Source organism: Salmo salar, chromosome ssa10 (assembly GCF_905237065.1).
Source record: "Salmo salar chromosome ssa10, Ssal_v3.1, whole genome shotgun sequence".
NCBI classification, from domain to species: domain Eukaryota; kingdom Metazoa; phylum Chordata; class Actinopteri; order Salmoniformes; family Salmonidae; genus Salmo; species Salmo salar.
In genome coordinates this window covers 13973765-13986264 of record NC_059451.1, presented here as the reverse complement: position 1 = coordinate 13986264, position 12500 = coordinate 13973765, and the positions used below count along the sequence as shown (strand labels likewise).

At 43.4% G+C, this 12500-nt stretch overlaps 1 protein-coding gene across 2 annotated transcripts in view; it reads left to right on the top strand.

Moving 5' to 3' along the window:
- LOC106613557 (PATJ crumbs cell polarity complex component) overlaps positions 1-12500 on the top strand; it is a 154591-nt gene that overhangs the window by 39793 nt on the left and 102298 nt on the right. For both annotated transcript variants that reach the window (XM_045687362.1, XM_045687361.1), the window contains exons 10-12: positions 3048-3136; positions 3554-3692; positions 9944-10105. In XM_045687362.1, the coding sequence (XP_045543318.1) occupies positions 3048-3136; positions 3554-3692; positions 9944-10105 (390 nt within the window). The remainder of the gene's footprint in view (positions 1-3047; positions 3137-3553; positions 3693-9943; positions 10106-12500) is intronic.

The following is a 12500-nucleotide window of genomic DNA, read 5'->3' as shown; positions in this document are numbered from 1 at the left end:
GGAATGACCAATAATGATATGTGTAATGTGGGAATAATAATAATGCAGCTCTCTCTCTCTCTCTCTCTCTCGCCGCTCTCTCTCTCTCTACCTCTCTCTCTCTCTCTCTCGCCCTCTCTCTCTCCCTCTCTCTAACCCCCGCTCTCTCTCTCTCTCTCTCTCTCTAACTCTCTCTCTCTCTCTCTCTATTGCTCTCTCTCTCTCTCTCTCGCTTTGCCTCTCTCTCTCTCTCTCTCTCTGGCGCCGCTCTCTCTCTCTTCTCTCTCTCATCTCTCTCCTCTCTCTCTCTCTCTCGCGCCCCGCTCTCTCTCTCTCTCTCTCCTCGCCGCTCTCTCTCTCTCTCTCCTCCTTGTCTCTCTCTCTCTGCAGCTCTCTCTCTCTCTCTCGCCCAACCTCTCTCTCTCTCTCTCCCTCTCTCCTCCTTCTCTCCTGTCTCTCTCTCTCTCTGGCCCCCGTTCTCTCTCTCTCTCTCTGTGCATTGGCTCTCTCTCTCTGTTCACTCTCTCTCTCTCTCTCGCTCCTCTCTCTCTCTCTCTTTACTTGTCTCTCTCTCGTGTCTCTCTCTCTGCTGTCTCTCTCTTCTCTCTCTCTGCGCCGCTCTCTCTCTCTCTCTCTCTCGCCCTCTCTCTCTCTCTGCCACTCTCTCCTCTCTACCGCTCTCTCTCTCTCTCTTCCCCTCTCTCTCTCTCGTTGATCTCAACCATTCTCTCTCTCTATTTTCTCTCTCTCTCTATTAAACTCTCTCTCTCTCTCTAATATCTCTCTCTCTCATTACATCTCTCTCTCAATGCTCTCTCTCTCTATAAGCATGTCTCTCTCTCAGTAGCTCTCTCTGGCCCACTCTCTCTCTCTCATCCCCTCTCTCGCGCCGCTCTCTCTCTCTCTCTATTGCTCTCTCTCTCTGGCATCTCTCTCTCTCTACATATATATATAACTTTTATATATATATACAAATATGAACATATATATATATATAAATACATAGTTATATATATATGATAATACTGTTTTATATATATATATATGATTATTTTATATATATATATATAACATACATATATATAACACATATATATATATAAAATATATTATATTTATTTATGATAATATAATTAATATATATGCAAACCATGTTGATTATATATGCAAATATAACAACTATATATATATACAATATATATATTATATATATAAAACCGCAGACATATATATATATATATATATAAAATATTTATATATATATATATATACTAACATATATATATATAAATAAAATTTATATATATATTAATATAATTTATTATATATATATACTTAAACCATAACATATATATATATCTGAACCATATTATATATATATATATACTCAAACCAATTTATCTCTCTCTCATCTCTCTCTCTCTTGTCTCTCTCTTTCTCTTCTCTCTTTTCTCTCTCTCTTCCTCCCTTCTCTCTCTCTCTCCTCCTGTTCTCTCTCTCTTCTCTCTCTCCCCTTTCTCTCTCGCTCCTCTCTCTCTCTTCTCTCTCTCCTCTCTCTCTCTCTCTCTTTCTCCTCTCTCTCTCTCTCTCGCTCTCTTCGCTTTCTCTTCTCTCTCTCTCTTCTCTCTCTCTCTTTCTCTCTCTCTCTCTTCCTTCCTTCTCTCTCTTCTCTCTCTCGCCCCCTCTCCCTCCTCTCTCTCTCTCTCCTCTCTTCTCTCCTTTTTCTCTCTCTTCTTTCTTTTCTTTCTCCTCTCTCTCTCTCTTTCCTCTCTCTCTCGCCTCTCTCTTCTCTCTCTCCTTCTCTCTCTCTTTTTCTTTTTCTTTTTTTTTTTTTTCTCTCTCTCGCCCTCTCTCTCTCTCCCCTCTCTCTCTCTCCTCTCCTCTTTCTCTCTCGCTCTCTCTCTCTCTCTCTCTCTCTCTCTCTCTCTCGGCCCGCCTCTCTCTCTCTCTCTCCCCCCGATCTCTCTCTCTCTCTCGCCTCTCTCTCTCTCTCTCTCGCTCTCTCTCTCTCTCTCGCCCCGATCTCTCTCTCTCCTCCTCTCTCTCTCTCGCGCTCTCTCTCCTTCGTTCTCTCTCTCTCTCTCCGCTCTCTCTCTCTTCCCTCTCTCTTCTTTCTTTTCTTTTGCTCTCTCTTCTCTCTTCTCTTTGCTTTTTCTCTCTGCTTCTCTCTCTCTCGTTCTTTCTTCTCTCTCTCTCTCGCTCTCTCTCTCTTCTCCTTCTCTGTTTCCCTCTCCGCCTTCTCTCTCTCTCCCTCTCTCTCTCTCCTCTCTCTCTCTCCCCGTCTCTCTCTCTCTCGCCCCCCGTCTCTTCTCTCTCGCCGCGTCTCTCTCTCTCTCCCTCTCTCTCTCTCTGCGCTCTCTCTTCTCCCTCTCTCTCTCTCTCTGCGCTCTCTCTCTCTCTCTCCCTCTCTCTCTCTCTCGCGCCTCTCTCTCTCTGCTCTCTTTCTTTCCGCTCTTTTCTCCCCCTCTCTGTCTCTCGCTTTCTCTTTCTTCCTCTGTCTCTCCCCCCCTCTCTCTCTCGGCCCCCCTCTCTCTCTCTCTCCCCTCTCTCTCTCTCCGCGCTCTTCTCTCTCTCTCTCCCTCTCTCTCTCTCTCTCTTCTCTCTACTCTCTCTCTCTCTCCTCCTCTCTCTCTCTCGCTTCTCCTCTCTCTCGCCCCGCTCTCTCTCTTCTCTCCATACTCTCTCTCTCTTCCTCTTCTCTCTCTCCCTCTCTTCTCTCTCTCGCGCTCTCTCTCTCTCCCTCTCTCTCTCTCCCCCCTCTCTCTCTCTCCGCTCTCTCTCTCTCGCCCTCTCTCTCTCTCGCTCTCTCTCTCTTCTCTCTCCCCCCTTTCTCTCTCCCTCTCTCGCTCTCCGCTCTCTCCTCTCCCTCTCTCGCCTCTCGCGCCCGCTCTCTCCTCTCTCGCTCTCGATCTCTCTCTCTCTCGCGCCCCGATCTCTCTCTCTCTCTCTCTCGCGCCCCGATCTCTCTCTCTCTCTCGCGCCCCGATCTCTCTCTCTCTCTCGCGCCCCGATCTGTCTCTGATCTCTCTCTCTGATCTCTCCACATTTTTTCGCTCTCTCTGTCTCAGACGCGTTGGGAGTGTTTGTGAAGAACGTAGTTCCTGGGAGTGCAGCTGAGCAGAGCGGAAACATACGCATCTACGACAGGATCATAGCGGTGAGACCCTTAATCAGCTTTTAATGAGTGCCACCTTAATTAACCCCTAGGTGTGCACGTGCACAGTGAGGGATAGTGTCCTTTTCCAGCCCTTCTTGAGATGTCCCAACACAGCACTTAACACCTGATTTAGCTAACCAAGGTCTTGGTGATTAAATGATTAAATCTGAGTCTGGGTTGTTAGGGCACGGCTAGGCCTCACCTAACCAACAAAACCCATACATCACAGTATAACACAACCATATCAGACCTTTATTGTCAGGTTTCTATAGAAAAAAGAGAATGTGTTCTCAATGGCTTGTCATTTTGTCTGTTCAATTGTGTCAGATGAACGGGATGAGGTAAGTACTTTTGGACTCATCCATTGTGTCTGATGGATAGGGTGAACTAAGTAATTTTGGACTGTTCCATTGTCAGATGGACGGGGTGAGCCTGCAGGGCTTCACTAACCAGGAAGTTCTGGAGGTGATGAAGCAGACGGGCCAGACGGTCCACCTCACCCTGGCCAGGAAGATGGCCTCGCCCAGACCCTCACTGGAGAGATCACTGGACAAAGGTAAGGACTTTTTATCAGTCACGTGTGTGTGTATTACAAACGTGTCACTACCCCTTCTACAGCACTGTACTGTAAATCCACTAACTTCATAGAAACTATGGGTATTTCCCTTCGCAAAGTTGGCAGAAATGCCAACTTCACCATCCTAACTCCTGTCCTGGGGTTCGTCCCAAATGGCACCCTATTCCATACAGTTCCTTCAGAAAGTATTCCTACCCCTTGACTTATTCCACATTTGGTTGTGTTATACAACCTGAATTCAAAATGTATTAAATATTTTTTTTCTCACCCATCTACACACAATACCCCATAATGACGAAGTGAAAACATGTTTTTAGACATTTTTGCAAATGTATTGAAAACTAATTACAGAAATATATCTAATTTACATAAGTAGTCACACCCCTGAGTCAATACATGGTAGAATCCCCTTTGGCAGCGATTACAGCTGTGAGTCATTAAGTCTCTAAGAGCTTTGTACACCTGGATTGTACAATATATGCACATTATCCTTTTAAATATTCTTCAAGCTCTGTCATGTTGGTTGTTGATCATTGCTTGACAGCCATTTTCAAGTCTTGCATTGATTTTCAAGCCGATTTAAGTCTATACTGTAACTAGGCCACTCCGGAACGTTCAATGTCATCTGTGTATGCAACTCCAGTGTATATTTGGCCTTGTTTTAGCTTGTTGTCCTTCTGAAAGGTGAATTCCTCTCCCAGTGTCTGTTGGAAAGCAGACTGAAACAGGTTTTCTTCTAGGATTCTGCCTGTGCTTAGCTCTATTCCGTTTATTTTTATCCTAAAAAAGTCCTTGCCGATGACAAGCATACCAATAACATAATGCAGCCAGCACCATGCTTGCAAATATGAAGAGTGGTACTCAGTGATGTGTTGTTGGATTTTCCCCAAATATAACACTTAGTATTGTATTTTCTCCCCAATTTCATGTTATCCAATTGGTAGTTACAGTCTTGTCTCATCGCTGCAACTCCCGTACGGACTCGGGAGAGGCGAAGTTCGAGAGCCGTGCCTCCCCGAAACCCAACCAAGCTGCACTGCTTCAATGCCACAATGCCCACTTAACCCGTAAGCCAGCTGCACCAATGTGTCGGAGGAAACACCGTACACCTGGCGACCTGGTCAGCGTGCACTGCGCCCGGCCCGCCACAGGAGTCGCTAGTGCGCGATGGGACAAGGATATCCCTGCCGGCCAAACCCTCCCTTAACCCGGACGACGCTGGGCCAATTGTGCGCCGCCCCATGGGTCTCCTGGTCGCGGCCGACTGCGACAGAGCCTGGACTCTAACCCAGAATCTCTAGTGGCACAGCTAGTACTGCGATGGAGGGCCTTAGACCACTGCGCCGCTCGGGAGGCCCCAACACTTTGTATTTAGGACGTAAAGTTAATTTCTTTGCCATATTTTTTGTAGTTTTACTGTATTGTGGAATAAGTAGTTAGTATTGTAGAATAACTACGTTGTTGATCCATCCTCAGTTTTCTCCTATCAGAAGCCATTAAACTATTAACCTCTTACATCTAGACGTTCCGCTAGCGGAACACCTGCTCCAATATCCAATGATAGGCGTGGCGCGAATTACAAATTCCTCAAAAATACAAAAACTTCAATTTTTCAAACATATGACTATTTCACAGCATTTTAAAGACAAGACTCTCCTTTATCTAACCACACTGTCCGATTTCAAAAAGGCTTTACAGCGAAAGCAAAACATTAGATTATGTCAGCAGAGTACCCAGCCAGAAATAATCAGACACCCATTTTTCAAGCTAGCATATAATGTCACAAAAAACAAAACCACAGCTAAATGCAGCACTAACCTTTGATGATCTTCATCAGATGACACACCTAGGACATTATGTTATACAATACATGCATGTTTTGTTCAATCAAGTTCATATTTATATAAAAAAACAGCTTTTTACATTAGCATGTGACGTTCAGAACTAGCATACCCCCCGCAAACCTCCGGTGAATTTACTAAATTACTCACGATAAACGTTCACAAAAAACATAACAATTATTTTAAGAATTATAGATACAGAACTCCTTTGTGCAATCGAGGTGTCCGATTTTAAAATAGCTTTTTGGTGAAAGCACATTTTGCAATATTCTGAGTAGATAGCCCAGCCATCACGGCTAGCTATTTAGACACCCACCAAGTTTAGCCCTGACCAAACTCCGATTTACTATTAGAAAAGTTTGATTACCTTTGGTGTTCTTCGTCAGAATGCACTCCCAGGACTGCTACTTCAATAACAAATGTTGGTTTGGTTCAAAATAATCCATTGTTATATCCAAATAGCGGCGTTTTGTTCGTGCGTTCAAGACACTATCCGAAGTGTAAATAAGGATCACGAGCATGGCGCATTTCGTGACAAAAGATTTGTAAATATTCCATTACCGTACTTCGAAGCATGTCAACCGCTGTTTAAAATCAATTTTTATGCCATTTTTCTCGTAAAAAAGCGATAATATTCCGACCGGGAATCTGCGTTTAGATAAACAGACGAAAGAAAATAAAGCATGGGGTCGACACGGGCACGAGCCTGAGTCTCACAGTACTGTGACCAGCCACTATCCAAACACGCTACTTTTTTTCAGCCAGAGCCTGCAAAGCCACGATTCAGCTTTTTGCCGCCTTCTGAGAGCCCATCCCATGGGAGCCGTAGGAAGTGTCACGTAACAGCAGAGATCCCCTGTAATGGATAGAGATAATCAAGAAGGGCAAGAAATTGTCAGACAGGGCACTTCCTGCATGGAATCTTCTCAGGTTTTGGCCTGTCAAATGAGTTCTGTTATACTCACAGACACCATTCAAACAGTTTTAGAAACTTTGGAGTGTTTTCTATCCAAAGCTAATAATGATATGCATATTCTAGTTTCTGGGCAGGAGTAATAATCAGATTAAATCGGGTACGTTTTTTATCCGGCCGTGAAAATACTGCCCCCTAGCCATAACAGGTTAAACTGTAACTGATTTAAAGTCACCATTGGCCTCATGGTGAAATCCCTGAGTGGTTTACTTCCTCTCCAGCAACTGTTAGGAAGGACGCCTGTATCTTTGTAGTGACTGGATGTATTGATACACCATCCAAAGTGGAATTAATAACTTCACCATGCTCAAAGGGATAAAAATACGTCTTACACAAAAACTTAAGAAACGTCTTAAGAATTATTTTTCATTCATAAGAGAAATTCCATTACAAAATCTTAAAGATTTAATGATTTTCTTACGAACTTACAAATCTAATGAAGATGTTTGTTGCTAGGCAACTGTTTTAGCTAGCTAGCTATCTAGCTAGCAATGGCAATTGTGTTAGCATATTTCTTACTGAGATTACAGTTATTTGGAATTAAGAACATTTCCAAGGACTTTATTGTCAAGAATCTAAGTTTAACTTAGGAGAAACGTAAGAAATGGCACAATAACATTTCCAAGAACCTTTTTGAGGAATTGCGACTTTGCTTAACTTCCTTAAGTCTATAGTTAAGGGGAAAAAGCATGTTAAGAAGAAATTCCTTAAGGATTTTTGAATCTGGGCCCTGTTCCTTGTGGTTGAATCTGTGTTTGAAATTAGCTGCTCGACTGAGGGACCTTCCAATTATCTGTTGGGTACAGAGATGAGGTAGTCATAAACAACATCATGTTAAACACTTACTGCATACAGAGTGAGTCCATGCAACTTATTATGTGAGTTGTTAAGCACTTGTTTAGGCTTGCCATAACAAGGGGTTGAATCCTTATTGACTCAAGACATTTCAGCTTTGCATTTGTAGTACATTTTTTAATGTCTAAAAACATACACATTTGATATTATGGGGTATTGTGTGTAAGCCAGTGAGAGAGAATCTGAATTTAAACCATTTTAAATTCAGGCTGTAACACAACACAATGTGGGAGAAGTCAAGGGGTGTGAATACTTTGCGTAGGCATTTTATAGGGAATAGGGCGCCATTTGGGACATGACCCTGTACAATAAGATCATACTCCTTCCGGCCATTTCCAATTACCATCCAGCATCACAGGGGAAGATTGCGATAAGGAATGTGTTTACTTGCTGTAATTTCCAAAAAGTATCTCGTCGGCAAAGCGCCCCAAGATCTATGACCTAATTTCCTGCGACTTCTACGAGTCCGTGTCCGGTACTATTGGTCAGCCGAGCGGTGCGAGAGGTGATTTAGAAGAGCAAGTTAAGCCACGGTGGGATTCTTATCTCTCCTGGACTGCTGTTTCATTACACCAGTGGGGGGGAAAGGCATACAGTGTTAACTGAACACTGCTAGCCTTGTAAAGGTAGCGCTCCATTCTATGTGCACTAGTGTTGGGCGGCATCCAGGTTTCCATACGCTATTGACGCCTTTCAAAATCTTACTGACTGTATTTCAAAATACCCCGCTGGACGGTATACTGCCCATGCCACACACACACTGGCCTTCTGTCATGTAGTCCACTTGACTTGTGTAGTACTTGGAGGGTGTAGTATACAGTGCCTTCAGAAGGTATTCACACCCCTTTGTCCACATTTTTGTTGTTTGCCTGAATATAACATTTATTAAATAGTTGTTTTTTTTGCCTACACCCAGATGCCAAAAATGTCAAAGTAGAATTTTTTTCAAATTAGTAAAAGCTGAAATGTATTTTAGTCAATAAGTAGTCAACACCTTTATGGCAAGCCTAAATAAGTTCAGGAGTCAAAATGTGCTTAAGTCACATAATAAGTTGCATGGTCTCACTCTGTGTGCAATAGTAGTATTTAACATGATTTTTTGAATGAGTGCTTCATCTCTTCACCCCACACATACAATGATCTGTAAGGTCCCTCAGTCGAGCAGTGAAATTCAAACACCGATTCAATCACAAAGACCAGGGTGGTTTTCCAATGCCTCACAAAGAAGGGCACCTATTGGGAGATGGGTGAAGTTATTCATTACACTTTAGATATCAATACACCCAAACTACAAAGATATAGGCCTCCTCCCTAACTCAGTTGCCGGAGAGGAAGGGACCCACTCAGGGATTTCACCATGAGACCAACGGTGACTTTAAAACCGTATGACAACATTGTAGTTACTCCACAATAATGACTTCATTGACAGATTGAAAAGAAGGGACCCTCTACAGAATAATAATATTCCAAAACAACGCTAAAGTAACTGCAAAAAATGTGGCAAGCAATTCACTTTTTGTCCTGAATACAAAGTGTTATGTTTGGGGCAAATCCAAATAGAACACATTACTGAGTACCACTCTCTGTGTTTTCAAGCATAGTGGTGGCTGCGTCATGTTATGAGTATGCTTTTAAACGTCTTATAAGGACTGGGCGTTTTTCAGGATAAAAAATTTGCTGAATGGAGCTACGCAAAGGCAAAATCCTAGAGGAAAACCTGGTTCAGTCTGCTTTCCACCAGACACTGGAAGATGAATTTACCTTTCAGCAGGACAATAACCTAAAACACAAGGCCAAATCGACACTGGAATTGCTTACCAAGAAGACAGTGGATGTTACCGAGTGGCCGAGTTGCAGTTTTGACTTGGATCAACTTGAAGAATCTATGGCAACACATGAAAATTGTTTTCTAGCAATGATTAACTACCAATTTGACAGAGCTTGAGGAATTAAAAAAATTATAATTGGCAAATGTACAATACAGGTGTGAAAAGCTCTTAGAGACTTACCCAGAAAGACTCACAGCTGTAATCGCTGCCAAAGGTGCTTCTACAAGGTAAAGACTCAGGGGCATGAATACTTTCTGAAGGCAATGTATACTGGACCTCCCAGTGCCCGGGAATCAGAAATGAATGGCGAGGACACTCCGATTAAAAATATTCCCCCGGGTCGCGTATCTAGGATGAAGTAACTAAAGCACTGTGAGCAGTGAACTTATACCACTTCCTCTCAGACCATCCAAGCTGAAACTGGATATTTTTCTCCAAAAGCCCACAACTAGATTTCTTCTGAAAACGTGTATTGTTGGCAGTGGGTGTAATGTCGTTGAATGTGTTGGCACTCACGTGCAAGCGCACACACAATGTGATTGAGTGTTCATTTGTGCAAGGCCTGGCTCAAATTGACCACAAATATCCCCAACACATGTCTTTCCAACCAGCCTTGTGTTCTGACCAGTATGGCTGTTTTGTTTGGCTGCTGGTGTTTCATTTGATATGTCAGAACTGCACCACAGATATGACTAAATAAACAGATACTGTGTGTGTGTGTGTGTGTTGTAGTCCAGAGAGAGCCGTCCCGTGTGTCTCTGAAGAGGTCTGCAGAGGTCAAAGCTCGGTCATCAGACCTGCAGAGGGCCTCCAGCGTGGCCTCCAGCGTGGCCCCCCTACTGGAGCCCACTGAGACACTTCTGATGAGTACCAGCAGAACACAGCTGGCCAGTGGTGAGCTCATCCAGCCGTCGGTCCGTCCATTCATTTGTACATTCATTCATCTAGCCATCTGTCTCTCTCTCTGTCTCTCTCTCTCTGTCTCTCTCTCTCTGTCTCTCTCTCTCTGTCTCTCTCTCTCTGTCTCTCTCTCTCTGTCTCTCGCTCTCTGTCTCGCTCTCTGTCTCGCTCTCTGTCTCGCTCTCTGTCTCGTCTGCACTCTCTCTCGCTCTCTCTCTCTCTCTGTCTCCTGTGTGTCTGTCTCTGTGTCTCCTCTCTCTCTCTGTCTCTCTCTGTTCTCTCTGTGTCTGTGCTCTCTCTGTGTGTCTCTGTCTCTCTGGCTCTCTGTGTGTCTGTATCGTGATATAGATATGAATATATCTTGGTGTCGCAGATAATATGCGGAATATATCAAATATCTTGGTGATCTTAGATATATTGTAGATATATATGTGGTGATAATATGCCGCAATAATATATGCGATGATGCGGAATATATATCTTGAATATGTGGTGATGAATATGTAGGAATATGCTTGTTGGTCTTAGATATGAATATCTGTGGTTGTGGAATAATATAGATATGTGCGGTGATGTATATAATATGCCGGTATATGCTACCATAATATATATGTGGATATGTGGTGGTGATGTGAATATGTAGATAATATGCGGTGATAATATATATGCCAATATATGTTGATGATGCGGAATATGTGCAGATAATAATAACGATTGATGTGAATATGTCACCGGAATATGCTCTTGGTGATGCGAATATGAATAATATGCTTGGTGTCTTAGAATAATATGAATATGCTATTGATGATATAAATATAAATATCTTGTGGTGTCTGAATATAGATATGCGGTGATTAGATATATCTATGCGGTGATGCGGGTCATATAGCGAATATCTGTTGATGATGCAGTCTGTTAGAATATCGTTGATGCAGATAATATGCAATATTTGATATCCGGAGGTGTCTCATAATATGTCTGGTGTTCTTAGATATGCAATAACGGTGATTATCGCGGAATATGCCGAATAATAAGTGGTGTAGATAATAATGCGGAATAATAATGGATTAATATAGCGAATATGTGTTGATGTATGCGAATAATAACGGTGATGTGAGCGAATGGCAGATAATATCTTAACAATACCGGAAGTATTATGCCGGCTGAACAGAATATATAATATAGGCATTGATATATATATATATATATATATATATATATATATATGCCAAAACATTGGTGATGTTGATATATATATATCTCTCTCTGAAACATTATTGTGTGTCTCCTCTGCCTCTCTCTCTCTCTCTCTCTCTCTCTGCCTCTCTCGCTGTGTGTGTCTCTCTCTCTCTCCTCTCTCTCTCATTTGTTGTGTGTCTCTCTCTCTCCTCTCTCCTCTGCGCTGTGTGTGTTCTCTCTCTCTCTCTCTCTCTCTCGCTGTGTGTGTGTCTCTCTCTCTCTCTCTGCACATGTGTGTGTGTCTCTCTCTCTCTCTCTCTCGCTGTGTGTCTCTCTCTCTCTCTCTCTCTCACGCTGTGTGTGTCTCTCTCTCTCTCTCTCTCTGCATTTTGTATTTGTGTGTCTCTCTGGCCTGTTGTCTCTCTCTCTCTCTCTCTCTCTCGCTGTGTGTGTGTCTCATTGTGGTAGTGTGCATGTCTCTCTATCTCTCTGGCTGTGTGTGTGTCTCTCTCTCTCCTCTCTCTGTTCGCCTGTGTGTGTGTCTCCTCTCTCTCTCTCTCTCGCTCGCTGTGTGTGTGTCTCTCTCTCTCTCTGGCTCAAGCTGTGTGTGTGTCTCTCTCTCTCTCTCTCTCTACATTTCATGCAAGCTGTGTGTCTCTCTCTCTCTCTCTACGCTGTGTGTGTGTCTCTCCTCTCTCATCTCTCTCTCTCTCTCTCTCTCTGCGCTGTGTGTGTCTCTCTCTCTCTCTCTCTCTCTCTCTCTCTCTCTCTCTCGCTGTGTGTGTGTCTCTCTCTCTCTCTCTCTCTCTCTCTCTCTCTCTGTGTGTGTCTCTCTCTCTCTCTCTCTCTCTCTCCTCTCTCTCCTTTTAATAATAGTGTCTCTCTATCTCTCTCTCTCTTAGTCTCTCTCTCTGTCTCTCTCTGTGTGTCTCTCTCCTTCTCTCTCTCTCGCTGTGTGTGTGTCTCTCTCTCTCTCTCCCTCTCGCTGTGTGTGTGTCTCTCTCTCTCTCTCTCTCTCGTGTGTGTGTGTCTCTCTCTCTCTCCTCTCTCTCTCTCTCTGGCTGTGTGTGTCTCTCTCTCTCTCTCTCTCTCTCTTTCAAACAATAGTGTTAATCTCTCTCTCTCTCTCTCTCTCTCCACAAACAACTGTGTGTCTCTCTCTTCCCTCTCTCTAAACAAACAATAGTGTGCCTGCCTATCTCTCTCTCAA